This window comes from Acyrthosiphon pisum, chromosome A2 (assembly GCF_005508785.2).
Source record: "Acyrthosiphon pisum isolate AL4f chromosome A2, pea_aphid_22Mar2018_4r6ur, whole genome shotgun sequence".
Taxonomy (NCBI): domain Eukaryota; kingdom Metazoa; phylum Arthropoda; class Insecta; order Hemiptera; family Aphididae; genus Acyrthosiphon; species Acyrthosiphon pisum.
Genome location: NC_042495.1, coordinates 115,024,385 through 115,045,100, shown reverse-complemented (window position 1 = coordinate 115,045,100; position 20,716 = coordinate 115,024,385). Strand labels below are relative to the sequence as shown.

At 27.5% G+C, this 20,716-nt stretch overlaps 2 protein-coding genes across 8 annotated transcripts; one reads left to right on the top strand and one right to left on the bottom strand.

Moving 5' to 3' along the window:
• Window positions 1-167: 167 nt before the first annotated feature.
• Window positions 168-15,016, bottom strand: LOC100169257 (putative sodium-dependent multivitamin transporter). Of its 6 annotated transcripts, none has more exons than XM_008184783.3 (12): window positions 14,922-15,016; window positions 14,753-14,848; window positions 5,145-5,291; window positions 4,856-5,077; window positions 4,505-4,729; window positions 3,221-3,336; window positions 2,852-3,094; window positions 2,620-2,794; window positions 2,329-2,541; window positions 2,112-2,260; window positions 403-610; window positions 168-323 (listed from the first exon to the last, which is right to left on the bottom strand). In XM_008184783.3, exons 3-12 carry the CDS (start codon window positions 5,250-5,252, stop codon window positions 282-284), a joined length of 1,701 nt encoding a protein of 566 aa, XP_008183005.1. In that variant the 5' UTR covers window positions 5,253-5,291; window positions 14,753-14,848; window positions 14,922-15,016; the 3' UTR covers window positions 168-281. The 6 variants fall into 6 exon arrangements, with proteins under 6 accessions (XP_008183005.1, XP_029345533.1, XP_029345535.1 ...); XM_029489673.1 differs by having other exon boundaries at window positions 14,942-14,960; XM_029489675.1 differs by lacking the exon at window positions 14,753-14,848 and having other exon boundaries at window positions 14,922-14,940.
• A 2,226-nt stretch (window positions 15,017-17,242) lies between these two features.
• Window positions 17,243-20,716, top strand: LOC100167208 (putative deoxyribonuclease TATDN1-like). 2 transcript variants are annotated; one of them, NM_001246035.2, is made up of 6 exons: window positions 17,243-17,384; window positions 18,741-18,920; window positions 18,980-19,169; window positions 19,228-19,434; window positions 19,825-20,028; window positions 20,246-20,691. In NM_001246035.2, exons 1-6 carry the CDS (start codon window positions 17,324-17,326, stop codon window positions 20,346-20,348), a joined length of 945 nt encoding a protein of 314 aa, NP_001232964.1. In that variant the 5' UTR covers window positions 17,243-17,323; the 3' UTR covers window positions 20,349-20,691. The 2 variants fall into 2 exon arrangements, with proteins under 2 accessions (NP_001232964.1, XP_008182997.1); XM_008184775.3 differs by lacking the exon at window positions 17,243-17,384 and adding an exon at window positions 17,533-17,681 and having other exon boundaries at window positions 20,246-20,716.

Here is a 20,716-nt window from a genome sequence, read left to right as displayed (position 1 = left end):
CCGTTGCCGTTGCCTGAGGTTATTCTATGTAAGACAGAGTATAAAGGTGCGTTACTAACTCTCGTTGGTCTATTGACTATTTTGAACAGTTGCCTCCCAGATTTATTTTGCCCTGATTATTGACTAACAATGGAAGTCTTTAAAAATAACAACTGAATAATAATTCAAAAAAGTTTTATCATTATTATTAACTATTTATAAAACATAATATGTATCAATGATATGAATGTAAAAAGATCTTCAACAATGTATAATTTAAAAATAAAAGTAACAAATTAATCTTAACTTAATATTTGATTTAACTCATCTGGATTTCTTATATCCTGTAAAACAATAACAACAATATATCATAACCAATAGAAAAACAAAAAATAGATAACAATGTGACTATTAAAAACAAACCATTTCAACAAATTTTTTTTTTAACAATAATCCACTCTTTCTTAATCGTTTGGCAACAAATGGTGTAAACAAATCTGGATTATCGCAATGTTCTTCTTTGAAAATTGAACTAACCACAAGTGCAACTAAGATTGTTACCATAAATCCAAGAACTATACAATACATGTAACTAATGCGATGCAAATAAGAGTAATTATCATTTGATGACCTTGAAAAAATAAAATTTAATTAATTAAAATTAACTTAAATATTTAATTTTTTTATAATTGAATTTCAATAATATGCAAAGAAAATCTGATAGTGGTTGTATAAAACAGCTATATTTCATACATTTTGATTTGTTAAGTATAAAGTAATATGTTTGAGATAAATTAAGTTACTTTATATTATAGTTTAAGTTAAAAATATAAAAAAATATAATTAAATTATGTTTACATAGTGATTGATGGAAAATCATTTATTATGCACTGCTTTATATTATGATTTGACACGGGCAGCGCCACACGGGTCTCCGTTTTATAGTTAGAGATACTTTTATCAAAGAACAATCATTATTTCAACTTTATTGAAAATATTTTTTTTACATGTTTATAAGTCATTACTAAACAATATGTTAGTCCTCTATCCAGTGTCCACCACTCAAATCGTCTAAACCAGGGGTCACCAACTGGCGGACCTCGAGCACTTTTTTTACGGACCGCGAGCAAGTTTTCATTTTACATTGATTAAGTTCATACGCGCCAAACCGGCGAGGGAAACGCGCCATCGTCGGAGTGATCATATTTGTCGTACATATAGTGACAATTTGACCAATGTAAATTAAAACGCACGCGTACGATACGTGTCCATGTGAAACGAGCCTTATCCACGGAATAGTTTTTATCTAGTTTAAATCTGATAATAAATAATAAGATAAGATCATAACGTCGAGCATCTGTCTACGTAGAATGCGTGTATAGTTCGCAGTAATCCGTATGCGCCGCGACGTGACAGACGAGTTCGGAGTATGGATAGATAGATAACTTCACACCAAATATTAGGAAGCTCGTGAAAACTAAAAAAATGTAATTTTTCACATTAAAAATGAAATATTTCAAGTATAATCTTTTTTTTTTGCAAATTCAATTTAAATTAATTAATTAATATAAATACAAATTTAAAAATGTATATACCTATTTATTAATGTGTGTAAAATACAATTTGAATAAATAAATAAATATAAATTAAAATTAAAAAAATGTATATACCTACCTATTTATTAATGGGTGTACGATACAATTTGAATAAATAAATATTATAAGTATAATCACAAATTTATAAATTATAAATACCTATTTATTAACGTGTGTAAAAGTCATTAAAACTGTTTGGACCGCGTAAAGTTTGGTAAGTTTCAAAACGGACCCCCATAGAAATTAGTTGGTGACCCCTGGTCTAAACTTTTAATATTAGTAAATTCTCCATAATATTAGCTGTATAATATTCTGTTTTGGAATAAGAAATTAAAAATTTATTTTGAAATTCAAAAGAGTAAAAAAACTTTTAGAAAAACCAACAATAAAAAATAAAATATAATTTTCAAATATTTTGTTTAGTAACGACTTAAATATTATTAAGAAGGATGATAACATTTTTGAAATGATGAATGTTCTATGATAAAAAATGACCAAGTATAGAAACAAATAACAATATAATTAAGTTATAATTACTCATTATATAACAACAGAGATTGTTGAATGGTTTGATTTAGCACTGTAGGGCATGCATTTATGTATGTGGGCAAATTTTTGGCTGCAGGTCTACCAAATCCAATTGAAAATGAAAATACCAAACCAATCACAAGGCCAGTCAATGAACCCTAAAATAATAAAATAGTATTTACTGTTTACTTGAAGTTTGTTATATAAAATAGTAGAAGTAAAATACTTTTTGGTTAACATGAGGTAATAATATTCCCAGTGTAAATACTGCTAATACTGGTCCACCAATAACTCCAAATATGACCAATGAAGTTTGTAGTATTGAGCCCAAATATTGACTCAAAAAAGCTAATAGCAAACAAATTGCACCATAGACAAGGACTAATAATTTCATATAAAATACTCGTTTTTTATCAGAAATATCTTGTTTCATAAAAGGCTAAATATATTATAGAACAGTAAACTATTATTTTAATATGCACAACAATTGATAAAAATAGTAATTTAAAATGTATACCTTAAGATAATCTTCCATTGTAACTGCAGCTAAAGAGTTAAGCACCGGTGAAACAGAACTTAATGCAGCTGAGAATATACCAGCAACAAATAATCCAGTTAATCCTGGAATTGATCCCATAGTATCCGATACATACAAAGGCATCAGTTGATCTCCACGTGAAATACGCTTTGACCTTTGAAAATGTATGTGTTACAATGTTATTCTAAACTTATACAACAATATTGAATACTTGATTGGATCACAGTCATAGTACTTTGAAAACATTGCCAACCCAGAAAAACTTGTTGAAATAGATAGCAATGACAAAAGGGGTAAGCTACACCATAAAGATTTTACAGCTGTATTGTAGTCTTTCATGGTTAAATACCTTTGTACTTGTGTTTGATTAATTGCATACAATGAAACATAGGTAAACATACCACCAATCACCAGACTAAACCAACTATGTCTTTCTGTAGGATCTATATTAAAACTAAAATAATTTTTACAATTTTAGACAAGTATACTTTAGAATTTTGCAACGAGGACATAATTTTTATTAATGTTCAATGTATATTTTAATGTTCTATTTTCTATCTTAATTTTAAATTAAAAGTACTTATTAAATTCAATTCGTCCATATTTATCAGCAATCTTCCAAATTTGTGATATTCCACCAGTTTCATACATAGCAACTCCAATTACAGCAAATATTGAAGCAAACATAAGTAATGACTAAAATTTTAATTGAAACAAATAAAGTTTGACATTAAAAAAATTTATCAAGCCGAGTTCTCGCTAAGACGCTAACTCATGTTACATTATATATTATATGTGAATAAATATACATTTACAAACATATTAAACACGTGACATGACTTCAGACTAGGGTGAACTCAGCAATAATATTAAATATGACATTATGGTAACTGTATATGTTGTGAATTGTAGAAAAAAAATCCCCAGTATAAAAATTGTTTAACTTTTGTACTTTTTTAATGGTAATTAATAATTTTAATATTTAAGTAAATTATAGAAGATAAAGTACATGGTATAATGGCATCATTAATATGTATATATATATAAGAGCTGAGAGTGATTTCCCAATTTAGGTACTAGGTACATAATATGAGATGATAAACTTGTTCCTATTATTTGGAATAAAGGTGTCATATCAGTTATATATTTATAATATAAAATAAAATTAAGCTTCCAGAAAACATACTTATATATAGATATTATATTGTATTTTATGAATTAAGCACATACCCATTTATAAATATACTCTTTTTAATTTGATTAAATTCAAAGTATTAAATATGTATAATAAGAAAAAATTAAAAAATTAAATACAGATACTTGGTTTGAGTGTTTAAAATACGTTTGTTCAAGTATATTTTTGATTTTGATTTTGAATTATATAACATTAATTTATATAATTCAATGATATTATGAAATTTAATAACTCAAAATGATACTTGAACGTAGTATTTTAAAAACATTAACCAAGCATTTTTAGTGCGTATTTGCATACATATAATAGTTTTCACACTGCATATAATCCGCAGCCTAATTATGACATATACAAAAAAAAGTTTGTTATTATTCTAATACTGCTACATTCAAAAGCATACTAATTATAGTAATTTAGTTAATTTTTATACTGAGGTTTTTTTTTCCTATTACCAAATGTTGTAGATATTAAATTCATCTTAACAGATTACTACACCCAAGATAATTAATAAATATGAATGAATCAAAAATTTAAATTTATAAAACTATTACAACAATCAATGCTGGTATAATATTGTAAGAAAAATAGTTCATAAGTTCAATAAAATATTAGATAATACAGTTAACAAAATATAGTCGACCATGATTATATTGATTGAATAATAATTACTTGAAATACGTCTGTAATAATGACTGCTTTAATTCCTCCAATTGTTGAATAGAATATACATACTAAACCTACTAGTGTAATAGAAGAGGTTATTGATAATCCAGTAATGGCTCCTAAAGCCAATGATGGTGCATATAAAACTATTCCCATATAAAGTATCATTTGCACGCTAAATGCTATAGATGTAACGGTCCTTGTCCATCGACCAAATCTTTTTTCTAAGTACTGTAAAAATAAAATATATGTTATAAGTACCTACTAATACTAAATATCTAGTAAGTATATGAACAATAAATAAATAAAAGAAAAAAATGATCTATTCTACTTTCAATAACAATAATAATATCTTACTTCATAAACCGATAAATTTCCAAGTTTGAAGAATACAGGTAAAAATACATATGCAATTATTGGAGTTCCCAAGACATAAGATATATTAATGGCAACAAACTGTGTACCATGATAATAGTTTTCCGCACTCACGCCAAATAATGTTATAGCAGACATAAAACTGGCCATCAACGAAAATGCAACTGGTACAACACCTTGGTTTTTGTTACCCAGCATGTATTCCTTGAAGAAATAAGTTTTAAAAATAATAGAAATTGAAAATAATATCAATGAGTAAATAAAAATTTACCTGTGTGGTTTTCTGTTTACCGCCAGTAAATCTGTAGTAAATACCTATTGAAGCAGACATTGCCAACATTATTCCAAACACAATATAATCGACTATACCAAACGCCATCGTGGTCGCTGTTATAATGCAATCGTTACAAATAGGTACCTGAAATCAACGAAGTAAATGTTAATAAAATAAATGGTAACTGTACTGATATAAATTTATTAATTTAGTACCTAACAATTAATAATGTCAATTCGGTTTAATAGGTCATTGCCAAATTCCATTAGTGCACTATCCATTTAGATATTATTATAAATTATTATAAGTAGAGAAGAATACAAATAGGTAACAAATATTATTTAACCAACTGCAGTAAGTATAATATGAAATTACACAATATTATGTAAAAATATTAAATACATGCCAAATCATGCTCCAGCATCAAAAAAATATTCTATAGGTATATCTTAAAATAATTATTCTCACTGTATGTCTGTCAAATCTATTGGTGCTTACTTTTTACAATTGAGTGAACTGTCACATAACTGATATTATTATTAGTCACTACAGATCAACGATATATTTCAAAATTCATAATAAGAACATAATAACATTCAAATCCGTAGATGGAAGATTATATTTTATTTATAGTTTAAACTCGCAACACTTAAAAAATAGTATGAGCACAATTTATTATTGAATTCAACGGAACTATGGTTTTGTGGTCATTGCCACTGTTAGACTGTCTGTCACATCTCAGATTTCACATGTTCCATATTACGGATCATTCATGCGATTATAATAATGCCGATTCCGATGTTTGTATAGCTATCTAAATTTTAAATAGTCCGATAGGTACTCGATGACAAAGCGAATAAAATACCATTAAATAATTAAATGATTTTAATTAATATCAAAAAGATTAGAAGTTCAAACTGAATGAGTTAATTTTATGTTTTATTATATTATATTTTAATGTTGTGGCTATGAGTTATAACCTGTATAATTGTTTAAATACAGTTAATTTATATTTTATTAGTTAAGTTCCCGTCCCCGTCGACTTGCGATTGTGGATAAACGTTTATCAGTATTCAGTAATCGTGGTTAGCACGACGTCTTGCCGACACAATGTCATCTGTTGCCAATATTGCAAGTAGACGACAGTTATAGTTGTTGTAGGTTGTAGTGATTGTACAATCGATCATTCAATTGACAATAATTTATTATGATAAATTGAATCGTGATAATAAAAAAAAAAAAAACGTGTACAGCACATCTGCGAACAATTTGTGGGCCTGAGGCCATGCCGTATAGTCATAGAGGTACAAAATAAATTAAGAATAAAAAACAAAAATGAATAATTGTATTTATTCTATGGACATACCTTAGACCAGTGGCGCCATTCGAGTTTTTTTTAATAGGGGTTCGGCGGATGCCAACATTTGAACGCGCAAATTTTATTTTCATAGCCTCATTACTTTTTCATCATTGTAGTAATAATATGTGCAGTCGTATAGGCTTAATTTTTTTTTTTTTAGAGTTGGTTGTCAGAAATAGTTTTTGTCATGCATAGCCTTAGATCATATACTACACTACTAGTATATGATCTAAGTGCACATAGGGTACCTAAGGTATATCTTTAATCGTGGTAAAAATTGATGTATAGGTATACCAAATATATTTATAATTCATCAATATACCTAGTAAACATAAAGTATACCTCCGTCCTCCATACCTACATAGGAATTATAATAATTTAAGCATTATAGTTTTCATAATACTTTTATTATGATTTATGAACGACCATCGCTTGATTGTAAATAATTTCGCGGTGATAAAGTACACCCTTCCTGCTTTCACCTCCCCCCCACTGGGCCCGTCCCTTCTCAAATGGCGACACTGGATGAGATAAAAAAAATAGCAATACAGCATAACAATATACAACATGACACATTCTAAATCTATTTTGTAACAGTACCGGCTATTGTAAAGACTATGGCGGATATCGGGGGAGGGTAATTGGTGGACCCCCCCCCTCAGGATTTTCACACCACTATACATTATTGCAATATAAAATAATAGGAAGGGTTGAACGTTATTACCTCTGTGGACTTGAAATTCGCCACCCCTCAGAAGTAGGATATATTCGCCACCGTGTAACGCGCGACTGTCGTCTAGGTATACCCATACACAATTTTAACAGATATATATTTTATACATCTACACTACTCATTTTACAAGAATAATTAACAATTATATTTCATTACTATTGAAAATATAATATAGCCTAGGCTCGCTGACTTACAGATTGATCGAAGATTGATACGTGTCGATCCTTGTATTTGACTAGTGTTTTCCGGCTATATTATAATTATTTATTATTATATATACAATATACTATTTGATTTATATCTAAGACCTAACTTAATTTATTTATATTTTTGGAGAAAAAAATGTTATATAATTTTTGCAGACCCTTTGCCATTTCCTCCGCTCATTTAAACCAAATGTTTTTTGATAAAAAAACTGTTTATTCAACGTTTGACACAATTTATAGGTATGGGTTTATGGGTAGACATACCTACTGTGCTACTATACCTAAATATCAACGTTTTTAGTAGTTTATTGTTCGTGGGCAAGTTTGAAGAAACTTGGTGATTTATGTTTGGGAAACATTTTGGTAGATATTAAATAACACAGAACGCTATACACAGCAATATGTGTAGAATGACAGGTCCCCGGGGTTATATAAGGATTAAGGGGTCAATACGCTGCAGAGTAGGTTAGTACTCTTTGAGTACTGTAACTCAAAAAATAATTATTGTAAGCACTTGAAATTTGCAACAGATGTTTATATTAGCGTTGTCTATACAGGGTTAAATTTTCAAAGTGTTTCGACTTTTTTTGAGCTATTTATAGACAAATGAAATTTTCAATTTTTCTAAGTATTTTTTTTTAAAATAACGATAAAAAATTTTTGGTTGGATAGAAAACTTTGAAAATTTAATACAAGGTTTCTTATAAGTTGTTCTCACAGTGATAAAAAAAAATCCAAAATCGTTAGTCACAATTTTTTTTTATAAGTGCTTAAAGTTTAAATTTATACGAAATATGTCAAAATTGCGAAAATTTGCAAGTAATTTTGTGGTTGAAAAATCGTAAAATTTTTTTCTTTTATAACTAAGCTTTTAAAATTTGGTACAAGGTTCTCCATAAGTTTTTCTTTAAATATCTGTAAAAAAAACTCAACCGGACTAAGACAAAAAATTTTTAGGAGTGTTTGAAATTTAAATTTTTACAAAACCGCATTAAATAACGGTTTAGCCTCAAACGATTTTTGATATTTGTTATTATTCAAAAAGTATGAGTCGTAGACACTTGAAAATTTTACCAGTTGTTTAAATTGACATTTTCTTTATATAGTTTTATTTTCAAAATATTTCACTAATTTTTAATCTATTTATAGGCAATTGAAATAATCGATTTTTTTTGATTTTTTTTTTATAAATGTTGATAAAAAAAAATTAGCTGGGACAAAATACTTGAAAATTTAATAGAAGGGTCCACATATGTTGTTCTAACTCCCATTCAAAAATTATAAAAATACATAGGCACAATTTTTTTTTATAAGCATTTAAAGTTCAAATTTTGACTAAATACGTAAAAATTACGGCAATGTTCAAATAATCTTAAACAAAAATTCATAAAAGTTTTTCTTTTTAATTCTAAGATTTGGAAATTTAATACAAGGCTCCTAACATATTTTTACAATAGCAGTTGCAAAATAAAAGGAATACATTGTCACAATTTTTATTTATAAGCATTTAAAGTTTAAATTTTGACAACATATTATGTAAAAATCACGAAAATTCGTAAATTATTTTATGCTAGAAATTCATAAAAAATTTTCCTTTTATATCTAAGATTTCAAAATTTAATACAAGGCTCATAATATATTTTTACAATAGCAATTGAAAAATAAAAGAAATATATAGTCACGATTTTTTTTTTATAAGCATTTAAAGTTCAAATTTTGACTAAATACGTAAAAATTACGGCAATGTTCAAATTATCTTAGACAGAAATTCATAAAAGTTTTTCTTTTTAATTCTAAGATTTGGAAATTTAATACAAGGCTCCTAACATATTTTTACAATAGCAGTTGCAAAATAAAAGGAATACATTGTCACAATTTTTATTTATAAGCATTTAAAGTTCAAATTTATACGAAATATGTCAAAATTGCGAAAATTTGCAAGTAATTTAGTGGTTGAAAAATCGTAAAAATTTTTTCTTTTATAACTAAGTTTTTAAAATTTGGTACAAGGTTCTCCATAAGTTTTTCTTTAAAAATAATATATCCTAGACTGACAAATCATCTCCGTTCAGAATCGTTTTTCGTATACAATGATATAATATCATTGGATTCAAATTTAATTCCATCCATTACAGTAACCCACTTGTAACCTACTGTACAGCAGAGCGACATCCACGACTTACCTGCCTTTTTAATATTTGATATTTTGATAGGACTAGTTATTACCTTCAAGTACATCTTACATCTATATCAGCATTTGCTATTTGTTGGTTTAATGCAATAATGTATAGTAAAACCTTGGAATGCTGGGATTATATACATATAGGCGTGCGTACAGGGGGTGCCGGGGGTGTCTGGGCACCCCCGGAACCGTCATCAAAAACGACAAGGGCCCTAATTATTAATTAAGTGTAAATAAATTAATGAAATTACTGACGAATTCAAAAATGTTCTTTTTAAACGTCGATTATCATATTGAAGATTGCATATATATATATTCTTATGTAATATTTATTAGAATGAATAATAAAATAAAATAAATATTTTTAGTGCATTTGATATCTTTAAAATATTTGTCTGTATCTTTAATTGTTTTCAAAATTATTGTGGGCCCTAATTTTTAGTGTGCACCCCCGGAACAAAAAGTCTGCGCACGCCTATGATTATATACAAATATATATATTTGTAACCTTATAAGGTAGATACGAATTTTCAATATTTTCTTATTAGTTACATTGAAAAAGTTTTTAAAATTTTTCATCGAAACTCTATTTTATCTCGGACGACCTGAATGGTTATATTTCTTTGAAATTGTATATGTAACATTTTGAAGAAATAATGTATTTTGTCGGAACACAGTTTATACGCTCTATACATTATTATTTATAATTGATAATATAATGAGTCTATTAATTTATATATTTTGAAAATGATTTAGCAGAAAATTATATCATATAAAATATAAATATATAATATTATTGGTTTGAGCGTTATTCAGTTTAATCGTAATTTATAAGACATAAATCATAATATAATATTATCTGGTCGCAACGATCAGAGGACAACAATAATAACAACTACGAAGACTATATATATTATACAACAGTATATACCTAATTAGTTTCTGTTGTAAGATGTTTTTTTTTTAGTGGGGACAACTTTTTTAATTTCAATACAATTACTCAGCAGCATTCACTAGTCATACTACACTGCAGACTGCAGTCTTGTTAAATTAAAATAAATATAAATTATATTGCAATCGTGCTATATATATACAATATACATGGCATATAGGTATTTGTGTTTATGGCATTTCGTAGTGGCTATACGCACGTATACAGACGTCTGCTGCCTGAGTCTATGCATCACTCATCAGCTATCTGATCCCTAAAAATACGATTCAATATAAAATACAAAATATTGTTTTGCTCGCACCATCATCGTGCACATTTTATAGAATTTTTTTTATTAAAACGTAAAACAATACAATCATGAATCTTTATAAATGTATATACCTTCAATAATGTGGTACACTGATATAATAACTAATATAAGTAAATATTATGACGATGTATAATATTATAATATGCGTGCGTTACTATAGTTACCCTTGGGCCGTAGAAATTGTCTAGAGTCTAGACTATAGATGAGTTATCCATTTACCTAAATCCACTTTCTAAGTAATTATTTTGTACTTTTAAGCGTTATATTTTATTACTATTGAAGTATTTATAATAGATTTAAAAAAAAAAAATTAAATTTCTTATTATATTATATCTACCGTGGTTTTATTTCTTTTTTAACGACAACTTAAATATTTTTAATTTAATAATCAGAAGTATAATACTTTTATTTAAACATTTTTAAAAATCAGTAAAAAATGTCGCTTTAAAATAAAACTTCAAGAGATCAAACTAAATAAAAATATGTTTTTTTCATATAATTACATAGGTAATTATATACTATATAGGTACAAGTGTACAACATTTTAAATTCATGTATATGTACCAAGCCATTTAATTGGAACACGACATCACTCCATCATGCGTAGAATTATAATATGGGAACTGTGTAGGTATAAAATTCCACAAATAATACTTTTTTCATACAGGAATCGAATAGTATTAATCCAACTTATCCGAGAAATATAGGTATATTTTTTAGTTGAAAACAAAATATTTTAAGAGCCACACCTCTTATGTCTATCAGTCTTAAGATTCGTAAGGTAGTCAACTTTAAAATAATATTTTTTCGTTAGAGGTTTATTTGATATTTTAATTTTCAAGCTAGTTATGGTAATTTTTAAATTGTAATATTATATTACTCAGTTACAACTTGTTTTAAAATTAAAGTAGGTATCAAAAAAAACGGTAAATGGACATTTTCCCCACGACTGTTTTCGGTGTAGTAGGATACCACCTCGATACATTTTTTGATGCAGACATTTTCCTCCCCCACCATATACTTATTTTTACATGTTTATTATTTAATATGAATTATGAAATTTTGTAATAATTGCAATATTTTACAAAAACCCAGTGCCATTTTTGTTTAACATTCATCTAAAATATATTATATTTATGAAAATATTTAGAAATTTCTTCTGCATACTTATTTAGAAAAAATTAGACATTAGGCAAAAAAATAATATTTCATTTTAATTAATAAACTTTTAAAAATATGGGGGCCAAAATATCCTCATCAAAAAATGTATCAGGGAAAGATGTCCTATGCTACACTGAAAGCAGTCATCGGAAGGTGGCGGATGGGGGAGGGGGTATCCGAGATAAAAAAAGAAACATCTACACTGAACACAGATTATACATTATCATGGTTCAATTAGGGTTGAATATCTACCAAGGGTATTAATTGATCAAACTTAAAGGTAAGAACATTATATTATGGTGTTTGTGCTTTGGGTTTTTACGATATTTTAGTTTTTAGTTTTTTAGCTATACTTAGGTACTTAAATGTTTAATTATATATTATAAAAATGCTCATACAGTTATGTATCTTAACTTGCTTGAAAATTGTTTTATCGTAAAAAAAAACAAAGTAAAAAACCACATCTTACGCGTTCCTACCTCATTTAAAACCAAATGAAATATCTCTTATTAATTTTAAATTAAATTAGGTTATTACTGATATTATATTATATTAAAATTATAATTTATAAGGTAACGACACAACACTGGTTTTGTTGAACTCAAATATTTTTCTACATTGTAAGTTTGTAAGATAGTCGACAGAGACATCATATGAGGCCATGAGGGTGTGGCGTTCTCTTGATGAAAATTTTTATTCAATTATATATTCATAAAGATAACTACATTCTACAAGACGTATACTATAATATACGTATATACCTAGTCTATACGAGTATTATAGTGAGTGAACTGATGCAGTGACACGGTACATGACAATAGGTACCTATATAAAATGTGGGTAGTGTTGATATAACTGTAATTTTTACACTCCGATTTCATGTACCTAATCTGTATTGAAGAACTACAGAGATAGAATATCTACTATAAATAACAATGAGATTTGTTATTTGAATATTTGATAAGAGTTACCTGCATATAAATAATACAATCAGTCACCGACACTCACCGCTATCATATTAAATATAACACAATCATATACCTTTCCTATCTTATATGGATAAATCCACCTTGAACATACCTAAATTATACATATATGTATTTAAATATATATATATAAATTATACCTATATTCATGTCACCACAGAGCCACCGCATAATACATATTTAATCGGTATTATTTGGCATGCGTGAAATGTGAGGCGTTCTGGTTTAGAGATTGCAATAATTATAGTTTTGTGCGTTTTAAACACGATAAACTACTTTCTGTCCAACAATATTCGTCAAAGAAGTTGAAATAAATAGCACAACCTCAATATTGGGATAAACTGTGGTATATTTTTCGTACAATATATATATAGGTACCTGCAGTATTTTAAATATTTTACTTTAAAAATACGTGATTTATTTAAAAATTCAAAGGAATCTATTGCCATCTCAGTATAAAAATCCAACTAGGTAGGTACCTATTTATATAATTGTTTAAATTATTTCTATTCTATTCTATTATTATAAAACAGTAGTATATAGTTATATAGTAACTATATAGGTATACCTAAGGAATAAATAATAGATTTTCAGCTGGCAGCTATTGCAGTGAATTATAATTTATAATATGAAATATTTTTCTACACTTCTTCAATCTTTATCGACGTGAGCCAGCAATTATTTTGGTGGAATATACATAATACATATTATATAATATTAAGGAGTATATTATACTATAGTGTACCTATAATTTAATTACAATTATTTTTAAGCTATTTTTTTTAAATATTATTTAAAAGTGGCACATTTCACCATTCTTGTTAGATAAATCGATATGAACTATTGACTTTCAACTGTAGTCAACCTATTAATCATGCACAAAAAAAAACTAAAAATAATATATCCGTCATATATATATAATATATTGGCGATTAGTCCTATACATGTTGAGCATCCCATTGTTATGTAGGTACACCTACTTATAAGTATTTAAAATTTGGATGAGATAACATTGTACATATCCACTGAGTAACCGACCATCTAAACATTCTAAACGTTAAATATTTTTATGACTAATAAGTAAATATCTATACTAGTTCAAAATACGATTTTTAGACATCAAGTTTTCAGGGATAATATTTTCAGTCTCCTTTGGAATATGAAATTAAAAATGCATGCTTTTATTCGATAAAATAAACTACTAAAAAATGATGAAACATTTTGTTTCAAAACTATTGCTCCGCAATGACTTAAAAATTCAAATTATGTAAAAAATTATTTTCAAAAACTCCAATATTTTTTGAAATAATGAGTGTTTACTTCTTTATTTACTGTTAAAAAATCACCATGTAAAACCATGTATCACCATGTATCAACAAATAAAAAATGCGATTTGTGTTAGCAACAACTAATTACTATCTACGCAAAGCTACAATATAGGCAGTGTCGTAGCCATGATAATGAATGGGGATTTAAATGAGATGAATGGGGGTTAAGTATAAATTAAACTAAGATTTTTATAGTTTTCGTAAATAAATAAATAAATAGTAGATGCATTCATTAAGAAAAAAAAACAATGAGGGGGGTTTAAACATACTTATTAAAATTGTGTACAAAATCGTCGCCCAGGTTTAGAAGTAGGTGCATTTATTAGGTATACCGTATACAATACTATTTACTGTCATAATAAACTTAATAAATTTAACAACTTTCACCTGTGTGTAATGTAGTCCTCCGGATGAATGATGAAAATATAATCCACTACCTATTATAGTGATGACTTATGGAAGGAGTCAATAAGGAAGCAAGCACTGCACACATATATTATAATATCGTACATTAAATTATTAAAATATAAAATATAATTTGTTTTTTAATACAAACCAAAAAACGCTGACACGTACCGGGTTACTCTAAATTTACAGATTGACAATTGTTCATATGTAACTGGTCTAACTCTATCGTTACATTCAACACGTCTTGGTGTCTACAGTGGTGTCATAATTCGTCCCCTACTCCGTAACCAGTAATCGACGCACAATATTTTGTAATGATATATTATATTGTAATATGATTGACTTGGCGTATAAAAATGGTACCATATAATTTATATTATATAGATGCCAAACGTTAAATTGTTAATACTAATATAAATTATAGGTAACATTATAATATTATGCAATAGTAGGTGCAATTTATTAGGTAAATACTATACATAGCCACATAGGTACGACTACCTAGACCAAGCTACCTATCGGCTATCTATAATATAATATATATAAAAATCACTCAATACTCATACAATGAGTTAACGTGCAATGCACTCCAAAACTACTCAACCGATTTTGATAAGATTATGCTCAATGTGCGTGATTTGGTCCAACTTAAAAATATATAGGATAATAGTTGTTAATATCGATAAGTTTAGTGGTTTTCTCTTAATTTTATATTCTGAGTGGAACGGTGAATATATTGATTTTACAATGATGTGTGTTATTTTTTATTAATTCATTTATTTTTTTTGTGTCTGTGTACATGATAAGTAGTCGAAATAATGCTTCGATTTTGAACTTCAGTATCTTGTACGATGGGAAAGTGAATATTGTTGGTGCATTGGGGAGGTCAACATCTAAAATTCCCAGGGGAGTATTTGACAAAGTTTATCAAATTTAAAATTTAAAACAAAGTTCCACGTAAATAGGTAAATATATAAATTATTTAATTCGCAATAATATCATCAAATATTCTTGGTAATATCATAGGCAGACTGACCGTTATCGCTTAGAATCGTTCTTCTTATACAATGATATTATACAGGGGTGGATACTGGATAGGTCCATTGGGAAAAAGGTATTTTCCCTGTGTGCCTCCGTGGCCCTGTCTATGTTTATGTTGGGAGGCCCACTCGGGTATACACATTGTTTTTTCGCAGAATAAAATATTCACCAAATAGGAATAGTTTAAATTTAAAACTATTTATTTTTGTATAGGTATACATTTTTATTACTTGCTGTTATTTTTAACAACATAATACGATAAGTAAAGAATTTGCTTACGGATCTTTAACATAGTATTTTTAATTTTTATCGTTAATCGATAACCGAAATATCCTCATATGTTTTCCTAACCCCCCCTCCATATTATGTTTTTGAATTATTTTTTTGGCCGATATTTAGTACGGAATTTGTACAAATTTGTACGATAAAACCCTCAATTTGTATAAATTTTTTTTCGAAGTTATACGAGAATTTTTAATGTTTCTATGGAAACATTTCCCCATCCCCCCCCCTATTTCCAAAACTACTTATTTATGTGAAACTTCTATGCAGATATTTAATACAGAATTTGTACGACCTTATGCGAAATTTTTCAAAAATCCCTTACAACTGAAAAAAAGCATTTTCCTTATATGCCGTTTCCCCAGCCCCACCATACTCAAAATACGTTTTCGCACGAAACATATTATTTATAGGTAAAGGTGTTAGATTAAACATCTAATGCGAGCGGAGCGACTCATTTTTTTTCAGTTTGGAGGCCCCTTCAAATATTTCCCTGTATCATTAATACTACGTATCCACCCCTGATATTATATCATTGAATTCAAATTTAACACCATCCATTACAGTGACATTCATTTTGTTTATCAAACAAATATGAATATCTATAATATCTAATCTTAATATTTATAATTGTCAAAGTTGTCGAACAAAAGTCGTTTTATAAGACTGTTTAGCCTAAGTGCTAATCTATCCACAGAATGCCGCCAAAATAGTGCGTTATCACTTATAAGCATTGACTTATAGAAATTTGAAATAAGTCTTTACTCTTTAGTTCTTGTTCTTTACTCTTTAGTCTTTAGCACAGTTACGGTTTACTCTATAGAATGTTCTATGGTCTCTTAATATGTACTATAACTATTAGCTATAAGCATCACGGCTGTAGATAATGATCCGTCCCACGATTTAAATTCTTAAATCTTAGTGCCTAATAAATATTTTCAAATATTTTACGCGCCTTCGTGCTAAATTATGAACTTGCGCCCCCCCCCCCCCCAATTTACTGCAAAATCATCATATTTTTAAACCATGCATAGAATTATATTCTACTATCACACTATTTACTATCACACACTACCGCGAACAATATATTATCTTAGAACAATATTCAACAATATTATAGTCTGTCCATACTCCATACCTTAAGGCTTAGATCATGGTCCATACTCCATGCCACGATTTAAGATATATATAAGATATATACCAAGGTGGATTGATGTCAATGATTGAATGAATTTTAAGTCATACCTGCTCCGGAGGTTTACCAATATGTCTTCTATTCCATTCATCGGTAAGTTATTAAGTACTTATATAACATACATAAGGGTTGAACTGGTTTATCTATGGCCAGACCTAACCTTAGTTTGGCTAATTGTCATGGTTGATTCATGGTTGATTTGGTTGAACTCTGGCTTATGCCAACTTGTCCAAAAATTTGGTCGCCGTGTCTTCTATGGTTTTCATCATCGGCAAACCGTTACGAAAGGTCACATTAAGAATCTGGAAATTGTTTGCGGGCCATCATAATTGCAGATGTCGCTAAAAATGTAATATGGCGAATACAATTTGTCCACAGGGCCGTCATTTGGTGGGTCTATAATGTGTTATAAATAGGGATGAGAAGTTATAGGAGCTAAAATAGACAAAATATGCAAGGACAAATTATGATATATGCATAAAAAATTTAAAAATATATTATAATATGCAATTTTTTCCATAAATAAAAACATGTTTAAAATAAATTAATATAAATAATATTCCATTAAATTTGTTTCTATTAAAATATAAATAATTTTTAACTGAAACTCAGAAATAAAAGCACGTTATTGTGTTGTATACCGTCTGGCCACAAAAGGAACATAGAATTATCAAAGAGCTTTGCTATTGTTGAAAAGTTAACTTTTTCCAAAACTTCAGTTGTTAATAAAAATATTTCACCTGGCCCATCAATTAACAATGTTCCAACAATAACGTTGGCAATGAATCTACCTTCTACATCAGTAGTTTCATCTATAGAAACCCAAATTTTTTTGTCAGAGATATGTTTTCTAATATTATTTATTGTTTCATTGTAACAATCAGTCACATAGGTACGTTTTTCGTAAGGCAGATTCGCTTGGAACATCATTAAGTGTATATTTTTCTATTCAGACTAATTGAGTAATAAACGATTAGATAAGATACTAATCCTAGATTTACTTTTATATACCTACCTACTATTAAATGTTACAATTCTACAATTTTCAAATTTGTTATCTGCATTTTTATTTTATTGATTATTGCAGACTACGAACACATACAATTCTATAAAATAATACATTTTTCATGTCAGTTGTATTAAATTCCACATAATTTTACTAAATATGCATTTTTATGCACAAAAAAACATGAATATGCAACTTTTAAGAAAACTACCAATATATGCAAAAATACACATAATTTAAATACCAAATTTCGATTTATTAGGTTATAAAACAGATTTTTAGCTCACCTAGCTATAAATAGAAGATACAGAAAAAAATATGCAAATCCTATAACTTCTGATCCTTAGTTATAAATAAAAAAAAATCTTCTTATAGATTATTTACTTATTGGTTACCATAGACCTTATAGACTTCTATGTTGGTTACTTATGATTTAATTTTAGACATTGGAGCAAATTTGACAGATCCCATGTTTAAAGGAATATACAATGGTAATAAAAAGCATAAAGAAGATTTAGAAGATGTTTTGGAACGGGCTTGGAAAAATGATCTTAAAAAGATTATTATAACTAGCGGCAGTTTAAATGATTCCATTGAAGCTTTAAAGATAGCATCATTGAGTGGTATATTTTTTACTTACAATATAATTTAATACATTTTTTAATCTTGACAAGCATTATAGAAAATCTTTACTGCACTGTTGGTTGTCACCCAACACGCTGTGATGAGTTTACTAAAGCCAAGAATCCTGAAGTGTATTTAAATAGCTTAACAGAATTGATAAAAAATAATCGGTCAAAAGTAGTAGCAATAGGAGAATGTGGACTTGATAATCAACGATTGCATTTTTGCTCCAAAGAGATCCAAGAAAAGTTTGTTACATTACATTATTACTGTCAAGTATCATATTATAAGTTATATTTATTTTAGATATTTTGAAATTCAGTTAAAATTAAGTGAAGATTTTAATTTACCATTATTTCTACACTGCCGTGATGCAGCTCCTACATTTATAGATATACTAAAGAGAAATCCCAATTTTATAAAATCTGGAGGCGTTGTACATTCTTTTGATGGAAGCTTAAATGAGGCTAAAGACATAATTAACTTGGGGTTTTATATTGGTATCAATGGATGGTAAGTAAAACACTAAAAAACAAATATTTTTTTAAGTATTATAAAATAAGTTTAATTGTTAGATTTTATTGAATATACAAATTAGAAACATTACTCAGGGCGGTTTACAAAAAAAAAAAAAACATTTTGAAAATATTTTTATAAATCAATATACCTAACATAATAATATGTACATATTATTAAGTAATAATTAAAAAGTAATTCTTGATTATGAATCATTAATTTTATTAATGTTTAAAGTAATAATATTTTTATTTTCATTAAATTATAATTATTTTTACAAATGAAATGTACATTTTTTTCACTTGTAAAATATTTGTTCATTTTTTTTGGGGTTGGCACCGAGTTTTCTGAACTAAAAATGTATAATGGTTAAATTAAATTGCATAGTTCATTGCGGACAGACGATAATTTAAAAACAATATCAGAATTGCCTATCAATCGTTTGATGCTAGAAACAGATTGCCCATGGTGTGAAATAAAACAAACACATCCATCATATTCTTACGTACAAACCAAATTTAATTCAGTGAAAAAAGAAAAATTTATTGATGGTTCTATGGTCAAAGGAAGAAATGAACCATCAACTATTAGGTAAGTTCATAAAATAAAAAAATTTAATATTCATTTATTAATCAAATATATACAGTATTTTATATTTTATAATATTTCATAAGGTGATATCTTGTATTCTATGCTATGTATTTGTAAGATGTTACATATTGAGTATTCTTAAAATTTTATTTATGTTCAAAAATTCATAATACATAGTAAGTTCCTGTTTAATTGAATTTTATGTTGTTTTTTTTAGGCAAGTCTTGGATGTATTAGCTTCATTGAAAAAAGAAGACCCTGTATTATTAGGGAATCAAATATATCAAAATACTATGGATTTATTCTTTAAAGATAAATAGTTTTTAATCATCTGATAATTATTTAAATAACAAATATTTTTCTTAGAAAATATAAATTTGTGTTAATAACTTTAGTGCTTATTAGTTAATTATATAAATAATTATGAATCAAATTGTCAATTGTCGTCGTAAAAGTAACTTTTCTTGAATTTTACAAATTTTACATTGCATTAAATTATTATTATTATAATTTTATTATTGTATTAAACAAATTTTGTTTGTTATTTCCCCGCCACCGCGTTGTGTACAATTTATTACCCCATCACTGGGTTGACCATCCGTTGTACTATTATATTTTTTTTATACCATTATAAGACTTTCAAATAAAAATAAATAATAGTAATACATTGTTTAAAATAAGGAAAAAA